The sequence below is a fragment of the Tachypleus tridentatus genome, chromosome 2, assembly GCF_004210375.1.
Source record: "Tachypleus tridentatus isolate NWPU-2018 chromosome 2, ASM421037v1, whole genome shotgun sequence".
NCBI lineage: Eukaryota > Metazoa > Arthropoda > Merostomata > Xiphosura > Limulidae > Tachypleus > Tachypleus tridentatus.
Genome location: NC_134826.1, coordinates 150,178,998 through 150,202,232, shown reverse-complemented (window position 1 = coordinate 150,202,232; position 23,235 = coordinate 150,178,998). Strand labels below are relative to the sequence as shown.

The following is a 23,235-nucleotide window of genomic DNA, read 5'->3' as shown; positions in this document are numbered from 1 at the left end:
GTGGGTTTCTCGTCATCAAGAATTTTTAAAATATTTATTTTAAAATAAAGAATTAAACTTAGATAACACTGATTACAATGTTAATATTACTCACATACACTGATAGTAAAGGTCACGATCAAATTGAGACTTGCACAGAAAAGGGTTCATGCATATGTGAACTGAACTTGTTGTCAGTTGTAGCAACTGTATTTCATTAGACATTTATTAAAATCTCAATTTTGATGTCTTATCTTCTACTACTTACTTGTTCTTGAGTTATTCTGAGCTTCATGTCTATTCTGGCCTTTATGTAACATTTAAAGGAAACCAGCCATGTTAAATGTCAGTTTAGTCTCACAATTTACAAAAAGATTGCATGACATTATAAGTACGAGGAGAAAGATAGTTAGTTAACTTACTGGAGTGTAATATACTTCAAGTTAACTTACTGGAGTGTAATATACTTCAAGTTAACTTACTGGAGTGTAATATACTTCAAGTTAACTTACTGCAGTGTAATATACTTCAAGTTAACTTACTGCAGTGTAATATACTTCAAGTTAACTTACTGGAGTGTAATATACTTCAAGTTAACTTACTGCAGTGTAATATACTTCAAGTTAACTTACTGCAGTGTAATATACTTCAAGTTAACTTACTGGAGTGTAATATACTTCAAGTTAACTTACTGGAGTGTAATATACTTCAAGTTAACTTACTGGAGTGTAATATACTTCAAGTTAACTTACTGCAGTGTAATATACTTCAAGTTAACTTACTGGAGTGTAATATACTTCAAGTTAACTTACTGTAGTGTAATATACTTCAAGTTAACTTACTGGAGTGTAATATACTTCAAGTTAACTTACTGGAGTGTAATATACTTCAAGCACATTTTGAGTTATGATTTTAGGTAAATAAAAAGTTATCAGATTTGAGTGGCAGCCACAAGGCCATCAATATGAGCTGTAGAATCTGAGATCTCATCAGAAACAAAGGCTGAGACCAATTCTGAAAATCAGTTCAACCCCAAAAAAATACAGAAGAACTTTAGCTCTAATGAACACTTTAAAATAACGTCTGAACACATACTTGTGTCCAAGTGATTTACCACATTTGGTACATGGCAATCACATAAGTGATAGTTCTTAAGATGAATCATTAATCAAGGAATCCAAGAAAACACAATAACAAAATAATCTCACCTCAAATGTTGCCCTGACTGGTCGAATTTTTTTCTTTAGCTTTCCTTTCTTTTGTTTATCTTTGTTTTGGACTTGAGCATTCCCAGATGAATCCTTGACTGAAAAGAAAAATTACATAGTTTCATGATGTAATAATCAATCAATACTATTTCTTTATGAATTGGGAGCTAAACTAAAAATAGGTTTAGTTGCAATAAGAAATGTAATACATAATACTACATCACTGCTTGACTTGTAAACAAATAGAAAGTTGAGTATTGTAGCGTAGATGCCTTTTCAATTAGATAGATCTGACCTCAATAGTCTCAATACTAATATCACCAATTAAGCATTCAAACAGAAAATATTCAAGGGTCTGTTATTAACTGTATTCTTACACATTGTACAGAAGATTGGATATGTTCTATTACATTTATTTGAACTGTTCCACCATCAGCTTTCTCTTGATTCTTTTTCTGCAGTTAGGAAAAACAAAAACTGATTACTTGCATTATGTGTGTGTACAAAATCCTTTTACAGGATTGGCTACATTATATCAAAATGATTTTGAATACGAAAATAAGGCAAGTTACACAAGATAACTACAACCAATATAAAGTCACAGTGGAACAGAGTATATCAGAGCTCCATAGGAGTGTGTTTTCTTACAGCCACATCGGGATATCTACTGGAGCTCCATAGGAAAAGTATGTACCAGCCTTTTCCAACAGAAAACATTCATACACTCAGGTCATAAAGAAATGGTCAAATTGAAAAACTCAAGATGTGGATGTTCCATAATGATATTGGAAAAGGAGAGGGATATGGACCATCCAGAAGTTAACATTTTCTGATGTATTCATTCTTCCTGATTCAGTACTGATCTTTATATATGAACTTTTGTTTAGCATAACAATAGCCTTGAAGCTCCTATTTAAATTTGCATTTCCACATGATGCTGTGGCATGCAAATGAACACGTAACAACCTCCCCTCCACCAATGAAGCCTCCAAACACTATACTGATTCCCCAGAAGTATTGAGAAGAGGTAAATATATAACAAAAGAAATATTTTCAGTGTGGGGAATGTTAATTTCTGATATCATATATAGTTTATATATAACCTCCACTCACATATAGCCAGAACCCCACAAGGAACTGGTGCAAAATTTTACCTAGATGAGCCATCATCAGGATAAGCCTGAAGACAACTCATGGAATGTGATGGCTTATACCTTAGATAAATATAGAAACACATGTGGGAAACCATACCTTGTCTGTACCAGGCTGCATTGTTAGCTTGGGTAGTACTGGAAAATAATCATAATTACATGCAGAAGACACAAACACAATCCAACACCTAGAATAGACACAACTGTAATATGCATAATACAGCTAGGGCACATCAGACCATTCATGGGAGGTCAACTGCAATCCAGAACCAAGCAGCACTATGAATGCAGCTTTTCTAAACCACAGTACGAATATCTCCACCACCTTCACTTCAAATGCAGCAAAACAAAATAGGAATGTAATATCAAAACTGCAACTAAGTGAGGACTTATGTTTGCTGATCTTGTGTTACATTGACATTGTATATCAAATTGATAGGATGAGAGCCAACCAGGTGGGCAGACTGAACATCACCATCTTACTCTCTACTGAGTAGAATCAGTCATACTAAGGTGCCAGCATCTGTAATCCAATACCTCAGTGGCTAGTAACTGGTAAACAGCAAAAACTCCTGTGCTCAACTAGGAGAGAAAAAATGGGATAAAAACACACTAGAGAGTATGGTGGAGTGCACTAAGTATTAAACTAGATATTAAAGACAATCAGAAACCTCCTATCTGTTTAACTAATGAAAGTTCACAACTGGGATTAGCATTGCTTAAGACACTGAGCACCATGAGGGGTTTTGTAGAAACTATCTCATAAGTGAGAACTATGTCAGGCCAAAACAGCTCTACATTTTGAGAACTGTAAGTATAACATGGCAGCAATACTTGCCACCTGTACAGTATGAGAAGTCCTTATAAAAACAAGAAAACAAAAAGATACCCAGCTAGAGAGTACGTGGCATAGAGAATACTGAATGAAGACAGTATAGCCTGATGAAGGTAAAATAGTTAAATGATGAAGATGGTGTAAGGAAAAGGTGAGAGATATTGTCTACATGCCAGCCCAAACAATCTCCTTCAATGGATGATAGAAGCAAGCAGTCAAATGAGTGATTAAGGTGAAATTTTGATGTGATGACACCTACAAGCACTGATATGTATCCCCATCCAATGAAGGTATACCAAGTGGATGAGCTGACAGAACTATCCAATGAGGCTAAGGAAATAAATAAATACACAGAATGAACTGACAGGATTTGGAACCACAAAACAGACAAGTGCAGGCTAAATAACAACAGTTCATATAAGTAGGACACAATAGGTGACCAGAATCAATGAGTTAATAGTTGATAGATGTGAAACAGAACAGAAGAGGAGAAGCTTGATGATAAGTAATAGAGGCATCAATATGAAAGGGATGTTGAGAGAACAGCCACAGTAATAGAGGCATCAATATGAAAGGGATGTTGAGAGAACAGCCACAGTAATAGAGGCATCAATATGAAAGGGATGTTGAGAGAACAGCCACAGTAATAGAGGCATCAATATGAAAGGGATGTTGAGAGAACAGCCACTGTAATAGAGGCATCAATATGAAAGTGATGTTGAGAGAACAGCACAGTAATACAGGATGTTGAGAGAACAGCCACAGTAATAGAGGCATCAATATGAAAGGGATGTTGAGAGAACAGCCACAGTAATAGAGGCATCAATATGAAAGGGATGTTGAGAGAACAGCCACAGTAATAGAGCACATCAATATGAAAGAAAGGGATGTTGAGAGAACAGCCACAGTAATAGAGGCATCAATATGAAAGTGATGTTGAGAGAACAGCCACAGTAATAGAGGCATCAATATGAAAGGGATGTTGAAAGAACAGCCACAGTAATAGAGACATCAATATGAAAGTGATGTTGAGAGAACAGCCACAGTAATAGAGGCATCAATATGAAAGTGATGTTGAGAGAACAGCCACAGTAATAGAGGCATCAATATGAAAAGGATGTTGAGAGAACAGCCACTGAAAAACACAAAGAATGAGGAAACATTCCATGGGAAAAATCTTGTTTGGTCTTGAGAGAAGATAAGCAATAACCTTCAGAGCTCCCAAAATATTGCAGGCCACAAGGAGACGCGTAGTGAATGGGCCCAGAAGAAGATACCAGAAACAAAGAGAGTGAGAATGAGTACCCCCAAGTTGACTGATCAAGGTACCACAGTGTAGTTAAGAGAGTGAGAATGAGTGCCTCCCAAGATGACTGATCAAGGTACCACAGTGTAGTTATCTATATGAATCAGTAACAAATGATCTTTTCCCAGTGGAAGGAAATGATGCAGAGCCAAAACTGCTAAGAGCTTCAAGAAGTTGATATAAAGGGTCAATTCCTCAAAGTTCCACTCACCTGAAATCCTATAGGAGTCAAGGCAAGACAATCACCCAAACCTATCAGAGAAGTAACTGCAAAATCCAGAAAGAGAGAGAGAGAAACACCCTCTATAGTACTGGTTCTGTTGAGGCACCATTTGAAACCATGTAGGGAAGAAGGAAAATGGACAAAGGAGGACTAGAGATCCCAAGAAAGGTTCCATTGATCATGCAGAGTCCACTTAAAAAGGGGCACATAAGCACATCCCAAGGAGGCCCAAGTCTACCAAAGGAGAGAAACATTCCCACACAGAAAGAGAAGGAGAGAGCAGAGGTGTGTAAACCAAACTTTCCAAGGCCTGCAAATGAGGCATATGTTCATAGTACAAAGTGTGATACACTAGTAACACCTGCAGAATGCCACTGTCCTACTCTCAAGTGAGTGATATGAGTCCTCAGGAGGACAAGCTACCATGGTCCACAATCCCAGTAGTTAGGAACTAGCAAGTAGTAAGGACTCCCACACTCGACTAGGAGGAAAGGGTAAAATACATATTAGAGAGTTCGGAGGACTACATCACCACAGACAGTGTGTGTGATGGTTCGGAGGACTACATCACCACAGACAGTGTGTGTGATGGATGATCGCAACATCCTATTCTAAAAAGCACAGCTATTACTTCAGTCAACCAAATCCTGGCAGTTTCTGGAACCGTACATCAGGTCCATAGAAGGAAGAGCCTCAAAGCCATAGAGCATCAAAGATTGGTAGCAATCTCTGCTTGACTCATCTTGGTTCATGAGTGTACAGTCTGGGACAAACATATTTATGAAGAAAAAAAGAAACACTAAAAATAACTTCTAACAGTACTATAGAATGCCTCACCTCTACAGTGTGTACAACCCAAATCTACAACATAATGGTTTATTCATACAGAACAATAAAACAGAGACATATATCCAACACCTGGCAGCATCTGGGATTATACATCAGATCTGTAAGATGGACAGTGCAGATTAAAAATACAAATGTACCTGGTCAGGTACCATTTCCCACAGAGTGTAACCTACAATAAACTAACAAAAAGGTCTCTGATCTATCATAATAATATACACAATGTAAGTCTTCTGCCAAATTTCAAATGGATTAACAAGTGCAAACGTAAAGAGGGTGATGGTTACAATAGAACTAGTTTTTGTTAGTGGAGAGATGTTACATGATCATTTGCATGTGGATATGCAGAAGTGAGAGGTGAAAAGCTAGTGATGTGTGTTGAAACTTTTCACCAACAGTTGAAAAAATTAATTTGTGAAAGGAGGTACAATATTGTATCAGAAAGGTATTTTCTATAGTTTGTTCATTTTATAAAAGATTTAGAAAATGTGGCTCGGGTATATTGATCTTTCACAAGCAGAAATTTATATGTGAAGTTTTAAATTTAAGATGTAAATATGCCTGCGTTGTTTCAAAACAAAACAATCCTACAGAAATAAAAAAGTTCTACTTCTTGTAAAACTTAGCAAACAGGTTAAAATATTTATAACTAGTTCTGCTCCAGATATATTTCACCAAATAGACATCTATCATTAAGAAGAGTTGTACAGATGTATTACCTAAACAAATGGGCAACAAATACTGTAGTGTACCATCAGTATTTCTGTAAAACATTTATTCTCCTATTCACAAATATTATCTACGTCATTGTTATATCATTATCAAAAGGTAATACACCCTTTCAGTGAGATTAAAAAATAATAGCAATTAATAAATATGACCATAATCCATTGTTTGTGACAACTTACTACAAATAAACTTACCATGTGTGGACACTAAGCTTTGACATTTGTTTAACATGGCGAGCAAGAATTCATTGTGTAAATGTACTAGAAATAAAAAAAAGAATACATTAAAATATATATATATCAATTGTAAAGTAACAACATCACTAAAACTAGTAATGGATAAAAATAGATTCAAGAACAACTGTTTTACTTGTAACACTATGTAACAAAATTTTTACTTTTTCTTGTTCCTGGATAGAAAGTATTATTTCCCAATTGTTTATGCCTAAAGTAAATAGAAAAGACCTATTTTTCTCTTCAAACTTTGCTTTTGTGACCTGGAAGCGTATAATGAAAACATGATGGGAGGCTATATTTGGGGGCTGATACGTGAAAGTGATTTACATTACAGTCGAAAATCTCGAAAAACTACTCACTTCTAAACAGTTTTGTTCAACTTTAGTATAAATACATGTAAATCTTGATTCATATGTTGTTTTATTCAGACCTTATGTAAATGAAAATGTGCAAATTTGCCCATTTTTACATAGAAAATAAGTTCATTTCTAAATTTCATTAATCAGGTCACAAAATCAAAGTTTGAAGGAAATAATGGACATTTTCTGAATTTTTACAACATAAAAATTAAGAAATGACACACACTATCCAGGAACAAAATTTGTGTTACATAATGTAATGTAAGTGGAACTATCTTAATATAAGCTTCCTCTCATCAGGCTACTTGAGAGATGTCTTGCATTCAAGAAAACATATACAATTATAGTGCAGAAGATTATAAAAATATCTTTAATGTACTGCTTCTCTTTATTACTTAAACCGTTTTAGTTTTCCAAATATTTCAGATATGAAAACATATGTTTTGACCTAATAAATCCAAAATGCAATAACAATATAATAGAATATGCTAGATACCACACTGATTCACTGAACAAGACTTCATGAGTCACTATCAAACTATGACACTTTCTACAGTATCACCAGGACAAAATAAAATGTACAAGAGATGGTTTTAAATTAAAGCAGACAGATATTCTTAGTTGCATTTAAAACTTGATAATAAGGAACCCACTTTGAGAAAATAAAAGTTTTGAACCATCTTAAAACTTTTAGCAGCATCTAGTTTCTACATGAAATTTTAGTGAATTTTTCCTTCAATTTGCAATAACTACAATATTGACACAAGAGAAATGCCTGAAAGATCAAAATCAAGTAAACAACTCCAAGAAATTTCTCTCAAATAACAAAAAATCCATCTCTCAAACAAGACCTCTAATGATTGACAAGGTTATTAAAGAGATAATTTACTCTCAAATCAAAGTTCTGGCAACCATTAGATACAAACATACAAGTACAATGGATACCCTTCACCAGTGAATATAAAGGAAACAGACAAATATTAATAACATTTTAAAGACTTCTGGTTCATACAACTAACCAAGCAGCATTATGTTGTTCTATTAAATATCTTCACCTGAACTGTCTGCTCGAACAAGAAGGTGGACACCAATTAATCTTATTTGGTTCCCACTCTACAGCACTAGGGTCTTACATCCAGGCTCATCTAGACACATTCCCACTCTACAGCACTAGGGTCTTACATCCAGGCTCATCTAGACACACTCCCACTCTACAGCACTAGGGTCTTACATCCAGGCTCATCTAGACACATTCCCACTCTACAGCACTAGGGTCTTACATCCAGGCTCATCTAGACACATTCCCACTCTACAGCACTAGGGTCTTACATCCAAGCTCATCAAGGCACACTCCCACTCTACGGCACTAGGGTCTTACATCCAGGCTCATCTAGACACATTCCCACTCTACAGCACTAGGGTCTTACATCCAGGCTCATCTAGACACATTCCCACTCTACAGCACTAGGGTCTTACATCCAGGCTCATCTAGACACATTCCCACTCTACAGCACTAGGGTCTTACATCCAGGCTCATCTAGACACATTCCCACTCTACAGCACTAGGGTCTTACATCCAGGCTCATCTAGACACATTCCCACTCTACAGCACTAGGGTCTTACATCCAGGCTCATCAAGACACATTCCCACTCTACAGCACTAGGGTCTTACATCCAGGCTCATCTAGACACATTCCCACTCTACGGCACTAGGGTCTTACATCCAGGCTCATCTAGACACATTCCCACTCTACAGCACTAGGGTCTTACATGCAGGCTCATCAAGACACACTCCCACTCTACAGCACTAGGGTCTTACATGCAGGCTCATCAAGACACACTCCCACTCTACAGCACTAGGGTCTTACATCCAGGCTCATCTAGACACATTCCCACTCTACAGCACTAGGGTCTTACATCCAGGCTCATCTAGACACACTCCCACTCTACAGCAGTAAGGTCTTACATCCAGGCTCATCTAGACACATAGATATTTCCCTGCCAATCAGGAGGCTGATAAGAGTGACAATAACACTGTACAGAAGATATCAAATCTCTACAAAACATTGAAGCAAGCATTAACCCCACTTTCAATCAGTAATGTACGAAGACAGCAATATTACAAACACTATTCAGAAGTAGGCCTACATATTTTCTTCTATAAGCTCATTATTGCTCTCACAAGCTATACACCTGCATTTAAACCATCCAACCGAAGGAAAACATCAGAACACGTCTTCTAATTCAAGAAATACTGGTCCCACCAGGTGACCCTACAAGTAGTGCTTTCCAAACTTTGAATAGCAGCATCCTCCTAACTCAGTAGTTTCCACTGCAATCCCCCCACATATTAAAATATTTTTCACAAATGATAACGTCAAAATGAACATTTTCTTTGCCTATTTTTAATAACTTTTTAAAGGAAAATAAAGCTTGTCAGTAAATGGGGGAAAAACTTTGAGAGGAAAGTGATATTTTTGTTAGGCTATCATCATCTTCAACTCTACTGTTTCTTTCACCTTCCATTAAAATACCACGTCCACACAAGGATATGTACCACAGTTTCTCAAACATCACATCTGGCTCTTACATCAAACCTCTCAACACAAATCAATTAACGGTACTCTTTAAAGACTTTTATTAAGTACAAATCACCTACAGGATATTCTGTAACATCTCCACACTGTAGTAATAGTAAACGCAAGTTTTATCAGTTTATCCATAACTGAAACTCTAAAACAGTTTTACAAAACAAAAATTCAAATTACTTGTGTCGGGGGTCAAAAGTTTCCTAGCATCAGCATCAAATGTCTCCTTGGCAGTCTGAAAACACATAAAGTGTTCAACATATTACTGAATTTATAAAACAGACATTTTACACTTCATTGATTTCCACCCTGAAAGAAAATGTTTACAAGAAGATTTTATTGCTGCTTTATCCAAGGCACAATACCATACAGATAATTACTACAGGATAATTCCTCTATTTTCATGCTTCATGGCCAGATTATATATTAGACACAGTGCCTGGGATCTATAAAAACTATTTGTCCATGAAAATTCTCCTTAAGAGTTAATCTTAGAGGGCCAAAAATAATAAATATAAAAATATTAAATAAACATTTTACTCTAAACACTTTATTACATCTTTAAGTTATACGATATATTTTTGTAAGCATGTGTTAGTTTGTGTACTCGTATTCACATAAATATATTTCACTAAAAAGGCTTTTTCCTTCCATAATTTATTTCATATTAACCCATTTTTAACAGAATTCAATACAAGGTATTAGTATATTACTGATAAAGATATTAATTTATATATGGTTTATGCACCAACAGCAACATATACTTAAAAAATCTAATTTATCTAACTTTTGGTTTATATTATAAGGCTGGTAGGGCTTATAAACAGAAGGTGCCTAGACCCTACAATTGTCTTGATCTGGCACTGTCATGATTATAATTCATAGTTTCAATTACCTCAAGTGTGTAAAACAACTTCTTATGTGCTTATCCAAATTTGAGAAAAAATTGTGTGTGTGTGTATATATTATGGAGTACTTGTGAGATATAAGCCTAAAAATGCTTCTTGGAAGTGACCGTAAAGTCTATCATGATCTGATACATTTTTTAAAGCACTTATACAATTCTAAAATCAGCTGCAAGTTTTCAACGTATACTCAAACTTTGAACATAGGTGTCTGATTTTACAATCTGACCACTCACCTTTTGCCTAAACCACAACTTCATGCTGTTCAAGTACCTACAAATAATAAAAAAATATATATATACACATGTATACTCAGTTAAAACATATATTGTTTTAACATAACTTACATGGTTAAGAGCACAAACATCACATACAAGTTTTTTTATTTACAACTACTTAACTCTAGTGTTGTTATTTAAAATAACTTCAGAATACATAACAGGTACCACTACAACTTATATAATCACCATCAACATCAGTGTAACCTTTGACAATATTCCAAATTAGTATGATAGAACCACTTAATATCTAAACATTTCCACAAAAGAATTAGATTTTTTGTGAAGCCCGATGTAAGTTTTTTATTTTCACTACTAATAAAGTTGTAATTCATAGCACACAACTCTTAAAAACTTAAATATGTAACTTGAATTTTGAGTACTGTTTTGCATGAGTCAATTTTCCAAAAGAAATTTAGTCCTTAGCCTGATCCCTCCTGCATCTGACTCTAAGATTCACATGCTACTAGCCTTCAGCTAACTCACACCTAAAAATATGTTCAGTGTGAACTGCACTAACACATGATGACATTATCATGTAGTGTCCCTCCACTAAGAGGACAACACTACTTCCTTTAGCACTAACACATGATGACATTATCATGTAATGTCCCTCCACTAAGACAACACTAATTCCTTTAGCACTAACACATGACATTATCATGTAATGTCCCTCCATTAAGACAACACTAATTCCTTTAGCACTAACACATGATGACATTATAATGTAATGTCCCTCCACTAGGAGGACAACACTACTTCTTTTAGCACTAACACATGACATTATCATGTAATGTCCCTCCAAGAAGACAACACTAATTCCTTTAGCACTAACACATGATGACATTATAATGTAATGTCCCTCCACTAGGAGGACAACACTAATTCTTTTAGCACTAACACCTTTTAAGCACTTCCTGTTGAAACAACTTGATCGTTGGATGATAAAGTGGAGATAAGTACAGATTTTCAGGAAAATGTTAGTACCTAAATGAAAATACCATAAAGTGTGACAGCCAACAGCAGGTATATACCATTCTCCCAGAAAGAAGAGAGGAGAAAGATAAAAGGGCCTTATGCATTACTGTGATGGATGGAACTTTTTGCATGACAAACAACTGCATATAACTGGTCAGCAAAACACGTAGCATAGTGTGATTAGGGCATGATCAGAATATATTGTCTCATTCTGACTAAACTGGACAGACAGAAATGGGATTGACAAATCCATCCTGCTACAGCAGGAAGGTGTACTACCTGTTTGAGGGGTGACTCATACTACAAAGACAATACCACCAATATCCTACTTCCAACAATAATATACTAAACACAATCAATCAGGAAGTTTCCAAGGTCAACCACCCAAATGGTTGAGTACCTGAATTGTCAATCAAATCCCTGCCAGAAAGGTCTTTTACTATAGATAATGAAAAAGTAACTGTGAAACCCTATTTTGAAAAGCCAACAATCTTATGTCAAAGAAATGGACAGCGACTTCCTTTTTGCTGGCTTGGTAGTTCATAGAATTCAAAAATTTAGATTGGATAATTGAGTAAGCTTAATACCATGAGAACATCTCTGGTACTTTTGTGGAACACCTCACCTTGACAATGGACACTGATAGAGTCAGGCTGAAGAGCTGAGCACTTTCCATTACTGCTGGCTCCATGCACATTTTGGGAATAGTCACACCATGGGAGGCATCACCAGCCATCTAGTGAGATTCTGAAAAGGAGATGATTTTGTCCAAAAACCCTGCACAGCCCAAACTGGACACAGAAAATGATTCAGGTCTGAGCACAGAAATGATAGATATAAGAGAGCAAAACATGACAGAAAAAAATAACCACACCTTCCTGAGCAGCCAAAACTGATGAGAAAAAATGCATTCTGCATAGAGGAGTAAATAAATATGATGAAAGAGGATGTGGGGTAAGCACTGATTGAATATATATCCAAATGACAGCAACAGCAGGTGAAATAAAGGAATATTGTCTTCAGGTAAAGATAGTATAAAGAACAGAAAGCCAAGATCTCAAACAATGCATATGTGTATGCATAAAACCAAAATAAGATCCCAGTCAGGTGTATAATTTGGTCAAGAGGGTTGGTGAAGGAGGTATGAGCAGAATAAAATGACAAAGACAGGAAAAGAAAATATCTTGAGGTAAGGAGTTGACAAATGTAGTTGACAAAACCAGCCATGGTGAAGATCAACACTCCATGAATCAAGAACTTGTGTTTAAAAAGAAAGGCCAAAAGGGACACAGTAGAACATCCTGGTAGATTAGACCAATGTCAAAAACTTTGCCACTTCCACAGACAAAGTTGAAGGATGCCAAAAATGGGAAAAAATGAGGAATACACATTTGGAGGATTCAATCTTGCTGGTGATGGCCCACACAACTACATATGTTAAGATTAAGATACAAGTTTATATAAGAAATGACCTCTTGACTTGTTTGAATGGATCATAGCTAAATGCAGGATGAAATGGAAAAATACATCACAAACAGCAATGGAGTGAACATTTCTCTGAGGCCCACACACCTGAAGTCACATCCTTGTTCAAAGACTTACTTCAGTACCAACAGAAAAGTGGCTGAAGCCAAAATGGAGACACCCATCATGGTATTGGCACAATCAAACCACAAAAAAAAAGTTATCAGAAATGGGAAAGGCACACTATCAGGGACACTAGGTCCTGAAAAAGATTCCACTGAAGAAGGAGCATATGTGTACAGCCTAAAAGAATGAGTACCTTCAGTTAATTCAGAATGTACAAAAATGAAAATAACCATTAAACAGGGTGTAAGTAAAAAGCACAAGCCCTAGTGACAGGACATTACACTGATTGCAGACAAAAAGGTGAAGAATGAATCTGAATGAAATGAGAGTTAAAGAACCACCCAGATGCACCAAATACCAAGTAGGCAAGAGAAAAAGACTCAGAATTATTGACTAGCCAGCCCAACTGAGGAGATCATGCAGAAGAATGAAGATGTGAGAGAATGAGTCAATCTTCCATGTACAAAATTGAGCCAATCTTTGATTATGTAGGGTGAATATCCCATGACTCGATTGAAGACATAATGAGCAAAAGATAGGGTACAGAACTGAAATACTTGATCCCAATGGATGAAATGGAAAAAATGTCTAAAGGGCAAAGCTAATGAAAGGTGTAAAAAAGGCATATGACACATCAACCTTGGTCATCCACAGACCAGATGGAAAGGACCATTAGAGAGAAAAGAAATTCTCCATTTGAAATAAAAGGACACAGCTTTTCTTGGGAACTATAAAGAAATAAGAGTAATATCCCAGAGTAGGGGGTAAATATTTTCAAGATGGTACTCTTGACCAAGAGATTCAAGACTGCCTCCTTGAGAAGTGAAGATAAATAGGATCAGAAAAAAGTGGAGGAGAGAAAGCCTGAATAATCCATTTGTTGGCAGAAAATGAAGACTAAAGGCTGGCAAGGCAAGACAGGTTGGTGCCCTTTGGGTCAGATCCAACAACATAGTCACCAATAAAACAAGTGATAATATTCATGTTATGGAATTAGGGGATGGAAACAAGAAGGAAGCAGGAATGGAAAGGGTATATTTGGTTGGTTGTTTTGAATTAAGCACAAAGCTACACAATGAGCTATCTGTGCTCACCTACCACAGGTACTAAAACTCAGTTTCTAGCACTGTACGTTCAAAGACATCACTGTGCCACTGAGAGGTGGGAAGGATGGAATTGAATTGGGAAAGCCTAGCACAGGAACAAAAGGGTGAGGTTGAGAAAGACAAGAAACCAAAGGAAACAGCAAGGGCTGAAGCTGGGCTGCTTCAGGCCATGTTTCCAGAGAGTCAGGAACACCACCAAGGACCTTTGGGCAAAGAAAAATAACTCAAAGATCACACAAAATTACAGTAGGCGTACATTACTTAGGAAACCTCAGAAATAATGTGAGAGGATGAGAGGTAATGTAGGAGGGTGGTAAGAAAGAAATGAAGGCATAAAACTGTGCACTAGATAGAGAAATAGAGGGAGATTCCTATGACTGAGATCCAAGAAAAGGAAGGAATAACTGCTGTAAGTCAAGTCAAAAGAATCAAATAGGTGAGGAGGATGAGATGTGTGGTCATTCAAGAAATAAGTTGGCATGGATCTTAAGGAACAGCATGCATTTTGTGAACCAAGTTCCCAAAAGTTTTAAAAAGTAAACCAACCCCACTTTATTCAGTCCAATGATCAGCAGAGACAGGCAGAATCCTCTTATGCTTTACTCATAATAGTCCATGAGTGGTGGTCCAGAACAGTACAGTACTACCACCTACTAAGTGATCTTATGAAACATTTTATAGAGCCTGTTGCAACCTAGATAAAGTATACTGAATAAGTAGATGCTACCATGGAATTGGTTTGATAAAAGTACACCTGTCTGGCAATAGTCAACATGAAGTAAAAATGAGGTAAGAAACCTTGAAAGATAAAAAAAAAAGGCATAAGAGTACCATAGAAAATACTCACTCCTCTGTATAACCTAGCAGAAGTGGTTAAAATGGCTACAAGGGGTAGTGAAAATCCCTCTGCTGAAGATACTTACAGATTATGCAAGTAATGTAAGATAAAAGTATTGGAGGAGGCCCACATACCAGCCCACACAATGACTTCCAGCAAACAATTCATCTGAGTTACTGATGACATAGAAATGTGACAAACCTGATTAGACATAACTTGCAGAAGTCTCCTCACCTTCAAAAGAGCCAAGAATAAGCAACCAGCTTCCATTTTTATAATTACATCAAAAATGTAACTGAGGATAAATCATGGTATACTGAATAAACCAGTGAGTAAAAGGCTGTTGTTTAGCACCTCTAAAGGCATTAGTATGGGAAACAAAACCTTCAAAACTCTCCGTAGACATAACAGGTGATCAAAATCTGATTGTTCATAGAAGTCAGAAATTGTGATTAGATTAATTGGCAAAAAAAATTATCAATTTCCCTGGCTGACCATGCCTTAGAGAAAAATGAACCAGTCTGAGGATGCAAGTGCAATGATAGTGTCCTGTCAACAATCAGAATAAACCACTCAGACTGGTGATGTCTGTTGATCAGCAGCAATGAAAAATAAACCTTTAGGGAATGGTGATACATAGTACATGATATTAAGGTCTTAAAGAGATGTTAAGAAAGGGCACCTAATGTCACCTTAATATACCAATTGGAATGGTCATTTTGGACAAAGATCTCAAAATAACTTGAGTAAGCCAGAGAACACTGAGAACTTAAAAGAATTTTTGTCTAGAGTATTGAAAGGTAGTCACAAAGGCTATTTCCACACAGGAGAATTATGGAAGGTGGAACACTTTTACCAAAGAGCCAGGACAAAAACTAAGTTATTGTTGGCATTTCTGATTGAAGTAGACTGAACTCATCCCAATACACCATTGCCAATATGAGGGCCATTTCAATTCATCATGGAAGTAAGCAATGGCTGAGACAAATACATGACAACCTTAGAAATTAAATGCCAACATTGTGCAAAGGCCTGCATAACCTCCATGCTTGAAGCCTAAGTTTCTGGGCAGCCAGGTTGTACATGTCAGATCATGGCTGCCTCCACAGAGATGGTCAAAGAGGAAGTGGAAAAGGTGAGTACTCCTGAAAGTACCACACAAAAAAAAAACAGGGTCTAGCTGCCAATACAGAGCTATGAACACTCCTGTCTTCTTGAGTCAAACAAACCAATGGGAATAAAAGCCAAAAGAAGTGGCACAACTCTCCATTCTCAGACCTACCAAACTCTAATAACCCTAAAATTAAGTTCTGAATTCCGAGAATCCATGGGAGATAGAAACCCTACAGATTGGGTGGATAATGGTAGTGAAGATGTTACTAAATGCCTCATCCTGATTGAAGCACCTTTAATGTCCATGGATCCACGATTAAGGTTAACCACATTCAGGAATTCTTGGAACTGAGCCTTCCCCAGATCCCAAAAGCATACAATAGTCCACCAATGCTGTTGATGGTATTCCCTCCTCCCAACTGTTGAGTGATGCTAGAAATTGGAGGTGGAATAGAAAATAATAATCTTAGAATTCATACCATATATTGGCTTGTGAAACAAATGTTTTTAATAAAAACTAACTAGCTAGCACAAAGAATGCTCAAAGTATTTCCTAACAATCATAGCAAAGAGAAACCTGTTAGCAAACACTGTGTCAAGAAAAATTATAACATTATCTGGATGAGATGCCTACATACAATACCAGGACAGACAGCATGTTGACATAGGTGGAGAGTGTCGTGAAACATATACTGCCAAGAATAACTGTGTGGGATACTAAGACTGGATCAAGTGAGAAAATAATCAGACCACTGCTTAGATGGGCAAAGGAAGTAACTCGGGCAGTCAAGTAACAGCTGCAGTGGGAGGGGAGGACAGTTTTGAAACCTTCTTATTTGGAAATAAAATATTGTACTAGCCATTAACATGTACCATATTATATATACAAGGTTGACAGTGACCAAAAAATGTATTTGTCACAAAGTATCTTACATAAGACTAAAAGATGTGAAAAGTGCTGTATCACAAAGTACGTTGAAAGCATTATTGGTACACCTAACATTAAAATGTTATACATCAAATGGTTAATATTTAATGGATGTAGTCCAATGTTTCCATAAGACATATTCAAGCATGCTAAAAAAACGAGATGCATGGTAAAGTGCTGGACTGTTCAGAGTTAAAGTTATAAATGAAGTAATTTCAGATCAAAACATCTTAAACCTTTCTTGTGACACCTAGAAATTTTGAATAATTTCAGTGGGCACAAAGAAATAGCATTACAAAATTGTAGTCAAATTCTTTAAATAGTTTTTAATATGAAAACTGATTGGTATTGAGTTTATGATAATTCATAAAACAATCACAACACAGAAAATTTATAAAGATCTTCCTGTATAGTAGCAGCATCATAAGTACAGATATGAGATTATCTTTCTGTTTGGATATTCTGAATTTTTTGCACTAAAGAGTATAGTGCAGTCCTCCCTCTCATAGTGACAGAAATATACACACACACACATTTGTACCTGTAAAATTACATTTTCCATAAGTTTCTTTCATTGCTACTTAAAACAAGAAATAATTGAAAGTTGAAACAAAGCAGACAAACCAGAGTATAAGTCTCTTAATGTTGTTTTTTTATAGTGATTAATTTTTAATAAATAAAAAACTGTACACACTTTTGTAATTTTTTTAAATAGACAGAGAAAATGCAGTTCATGCTATTTACTTGGTATCAAATGACTGAAACATTAATGTGATTTTAAATTACCAATATGTAGACCCATATTCATTTATCAGCTTTTATTTAGATTCTGCAACTTCCTGTTGTAATGTTTATGAAAACTTCAAGGTAACATGTAATGACCACAATAACACAATACCATTAATGTTTCTCATGCCTTGTACACTCCAGTTCCTGCAATGTAATACTATTGGCAGTTTCCTCTTTTGCTCAGGATACCGTAGAATTATTATGTTTTTTATGGGAATTTCACAACAAGTATGGGTTATAATGTTTAATTTTAAAAACATTTTATGTACTTTGAATCACATTTCACTTGATGAACAATGCATGTGGGATATCTAATTAGAATTATGAATATAATGTTGTTGAAAATAACCTTAATAGTCTTATATGAGAAAAGAAACATGATTCGTAGTTAATTAGTCTTCTTAAAACATCAAAGCAATGTGTTGTTGCTAGTGCAAGGCAAATAGGATTTTAGGTTGTCTCTACAGAAATACTGAAGTCTTCAAAAGTAATCCTATCATCATGTAGAAACTGGGTTTGGCAACATGTACAGTACTATGTTCAATCTTGGGCTCCTTACCTTAAATAGGACACAAATGTCGTTTAGGGTTCAAAGAAGCGGTACTAGAAAGATAGCTGGGTTGGAAAGATTATCATATGAAAACAAGTTAAGATCTCTGAGCCTGTTTTCTCTTGGAGAGGATTCAAGTTAGGTATTATAAATCACCTTTTCTTGTGCTTAATGGTGAGAATAGTAGGACTAGGAGACACAAATGTAAGCCAGGGCAATGTAAAAGTCATTTTCAGCTAAGATAGTTTTATTTTTCTGATAGGGTGGTTAGCCTTTGGAATGAGTTGTCTTCCAATACAGTGGATGCAATTAATTTAAGGGTGTTGATAAATGTTTGACCACTAAGAAGAAGATTAAAGTGTTTTACTTTAAACTTTAGTTTATGTAATTGCCTATATGGTCCCTTATTGTCCAAAAATTATATATGTATATTTATAATATAGGAGTTTTAAATAATGAGGATTTTGGTCATCCAAAATTACTATAATTTGTTTGTGATCATGAATGTTTACTGTGAGGTTGCCCTACGGAATGACCTGGCATAGACCATAACTTATAACATTACATTGTTACCAACACATCTTTGGAAAAAAATAGTTATTTACAGTAACGTATCTATGAACGTGTTTTTGCCTTTTTGTCTTGTGCTGTATGTTGCCCTGAACAAATATGAACAGCACAAAGCAGACATGTTTGGCTACAACAAATGAAACCAGACCATGAATACAGTACCAAACTTGCCACCATGTGCCCCTGGTCAGAGTTACTCTACAATCATCTGGAAGTCACCATCAAGCTTGCATTCAGGCAAGTAACATACAAGGGAAAAGCTGACATAACATTACAGAAAATACACAAATTTTACCACTGGTCATCACTTAAATGAAAAGAATTGCAACTAAGTGAAAGATCTAAAAACATCACAAAGGCCAGTTAACATTATGAGTACACACATCATACAGAGATTAGGTGTCAGCGATAGATACAGGTGGAAAATGCTAGTTAGGCAAATGGTTTGCTAACAACTTTTAAATCAGTGAAATGTTTGACAGCAAAACCTATATTGAAGTTGTTCTCAAATTTCACAGACAAATGATACTACAGACACTGACTACAAAAGTTACAGCACTTAAACTCATGCTTGAAAATTTAATGTGGAAGATAAAATACCTGAGTTGCTAAAAGAAAATAAGAAATAATGAAGAAACTGCCCCTGGTGCTGAATCCATGCATAGAGATAACTGAAGAAACTGCCCCTGGTGCTGAATCCATGCATAGAGATAACTGAAGAAGCTGCCCCTGGTGCTGAATCCATGCATAGAGATAACATGATATTTGTGAATCAATTCCTGAAGCAAATCAACAGCAAATTTTAACATTTAATTCAAGACTCAATTTTTAGCAATTTAACAGTATTTGTCATCCATTTGTGACCAAGAGGAGAGAAGAATCTTGCAAAAAATGGTGTGGCAGAAGTTAAAGCCCTGAATGATTATTTCTTGTAAAGAGTGATTTATATCCAGATAACACTAAGCAGAAATTGATCAAATTTATTGTGCAATCCAGAAAAGCAACTGTCCTCCCAAATGTTTTTTACTTCTGGGCATAAAAGTTACAAGAAAAGCAAAAGCATGACAAGCAGTACAATAACATCTTGGAACTGGCAAAGATTATACAGGTGTTGATAATGTCCTCTGCTAGGACAAAAACAGTGTTCAGCTATACAGCCAAAATAAAAACATGCAATGGACAAAATTATTTTATTATTTTTATTCATCATATAAACATCACCTACCACTATGACTTCTCAAACTGATGTCAACAATTCATAGACATATCTCAAGTACAAACATATTTACATCTGATTTTGTCTACACAGTCCTGTTGATTTAACTCAAATCTTGCCATGTCTCATGTAAATGTACAAAGTCAATTCTGAATTGTGACCAAAATTTCTTTCTCCAATATAAAATTGCTCCAATGAATGGAGCCTATACACATTCAGTTAAATTAATCCAGCCAATGTGGTTCTTTGTTACTATCTAATAATGTGCCTCAGAAGTCAATGATTGGGCCTTTGCTTTTACTTATTTAAATTAATGTTACTTTTAGACACGTAATTAGTAAGTTCATAAATTTGCTGGTAACATTAACCTGTTATTGTTAACTATACTAAAACCATTTTATTTAATCACATTATAGAATTGCTAGCTAGATCAAAAATTACAATAACCCGAATGTGTTACCTTGTGTTACAAAAACTATTTAATAAAGTTGTATTGAACTTGGTAAATAATGAAACCCATTCTATAATACTTCAACATAATCAATACACAAAGATATAAAAACAATTGATCATAATTAGCTATCTTTACTACTACTAATATTCACTCCCTTATCAATATCATTAATTAAAGCAAAGACCCAAGCACTAACCTGTGAGAAACCCCACTCCACTAGTAACAAGATTCAGTCTGAATAGATTTCATATAATACATTTTCCTATCCAACCACCCTACAAATACAAATCTTCACAATCATTACCAAAGTGACTTTCTTAGCAAAATGTGAATCACAAATAAATGTCTCATTACTTTTTAACCAGTAAGATAATTATTTTATCGTCTTCTGATTTATGAAAACTAATCTGAAAAGTGAATGTTGACACTTGAGTTTAAAAATTGAAAACATTAAAACTGAAATAGTATTAATGATTTCAAATTTCAGTGGAGTTCAGATTATATACCACTTGGTTTTAACAATTTAAGTGACAAAATGTTATAAACTTAAGCCAAATAACTACAAAATCTAAATTTCACCTACTACTTAAATAGTAATTATACTTATAGAAACAGTACGATAAGTACTCTAATTTATAATAACAAGTCTTAGATTATTTAGGTTTAACACTGGCATTTACTGCATTATATTTTCTTACATTTTAAAATCATCTCCCAGTGCTTCGAATAACTTTTTTCTAGCAAAATTGAGTTGTGTATCCGAAACCATTTTTTAATCAAAAAAGTTAGCGAATAACTTGAAATTATATCTGTAAGTACAAAAAAAATTCAGTTTGTACCAATACCAGCGCTCTAAGAAATATCTAACTGCCATCTAGTGATTTTGTAAAATGTAAATTATATTATTGTAATTTTACGTAATTATTTGAATATTTCAATATTATTCTTTTTTCAGCACTAAAATGTGGAAAGATAACAAGTGCTTTCGCAACATTTTTTCCTGTTCTTTTGGAAAACGTAACTTAAACTTTGGCAATATTGTATGTTAACTTAGAGTGTTTTCTTCTATATATTTGTAAAAAAAAAAGAAGAAAACGTTGGATAGTGAATTGTTTTTTTTCTTAATATGTGTTATTTCTATGAACGTACACAGTGTGTTGAATCGCGTTTTCTTGAAATTGTAATTTCTTCCCAGAATTGGATCTATAGATCACTGCAACTGATTTATATATATAACCTGGATTGCGCACTCGGCTTGGGCCTGAAAATTGAAGCAGACAGGATCTATCGATTCACTATGTTACCATGCCTAAAATAAACATATGTCTTACAATATGTTCATAAGACGTATGGTATGGGTATTAAAACTTAAAATGTGTAAAACAATGTTTCGACCTTCTTAGGCCATCTTCAGGTTAACAAAGTGAGTTTCTCGTCATTATGAATTACGTGTGTTAAATGTACATGGAGCCAATCTCTATTGATCACACATAGCAACGTATTCTAAACATTCTCGATTCGCTTAATGTCTCGCCAATTATTTTTCACGGCGCCCCTAGGCAAAAAGAAAAACTTAACAGTTCCGTTTAATAAGTAGTTAGGTCCAAACAACTTAACACTTTATAAATATTTTTGTCCTAACAACTTAGTAGCCGTTTGAAAGAATAATACACTTAAATTGAAATTAAAACAATATTTTATTTCATTTTTAAATAACCACAATTACTAATTGGATGTGTGTGCCTGTTTGGCACTGCACAGCTTCTCAAATCGTGGAATCAGATTGAACACCGCCATCGTCATTTCCTGTTCCACGTTGATTTTAGCTCGGTTCTTACTTTTCATCACAGCAACCGCTGAAAACCCAACTTCATAGAGATATGACGTCGCAAATAAAATTAAGATTCGCTGAGCCGTAGCACTTATCAGCGAATATTCATCTTTTACTGACATCCAAAACTCAGTTAGTTCCATGCTGCCAAATTTTGTTTTTAAAGTCTTGTCATAAGACAGTTCAACACGATTTTCTTATTCTGCAGAGGTAAATTCAGATGCGCTTGGCCTTAAATGGGTCTTGGTTTCATGCAAATTTCTACATATCTTCTGAAAAGTAATTTTAAACTAGTCACTGAGCTATGTTTAGATGCTCCTCAAAAACAGATTGTAGTTCGTAATTCAAATCGACTTCATTGGATGTAACAAACTGCTACAACAGGGAGAAACAGTCTTTGCAGTAATCTTCATTCGTTTTTCTTCTCCACAGTAATGCCTCAATTTCTGAAAGCTGAAATATCCTCTGCGAGTTTCAGAATGTGCGTGTTGCTTCCCTACATTCAACGCATTCAGTTTTTCGAAGAGATCGCACAAGTGTGCTAATTTTGACAAAAAAATCGGTATCAAAGAAGTTTTAAGTACATTCGTGTCCTTCTTCTTCGAGATAAGAGCAGAGTTCCTGTCGTA

General features: G+C 35.3%; 1 protein-coding gene across 2 annotated transcripts in view; it reads right to left on the bottom strand.

Moving 5' to 3' along the window:
* Nucleotides 1–21,641, bottom strand: part of LOC143245354 (transcriptional adapter 1-like) — a 29,247-nt gene extending 7,606 nt beyond the window's left edge. Inside the window, exons 1-5 of one of the 2 annotated variants that reach the window (XM_076491599.1) lie at nucleotides 21,474–21,641; nucleotides 10,602–10,638; nucleotides 9,641–9,695; nucleotides 6,472–6,537; nucleotides 1,188–1,285 (exon numbers count right to left, since the gene is read on the bottom strand). In XM_076491599.1, coding sequence (XP_076347714.1) covers nucleotides 1,188–1,285; nucleotides 6,472–6,537; nucleotides 9,641–9,695; nucleotides 10,602–10,638; nucleotides 21,474–21,544 — 327 coding nt within the window. In that variant the 5' untranslated portion in view covers nucleotides 21,545–21,641. The remainder of the gene's footprint in view (nucleotides 1–1,187; nucleotides 1,286–6,471; nucleotides 6,538–9,640; nucleotides 9,696–10,601; nucleotides 10,639–21,473) is intronic. The other variant, XM_076491598.1, reaches the window with a different exon arrangement.
* Nucleotides 21,642–23,235: the final 1,594 nt, after the last annotated feature.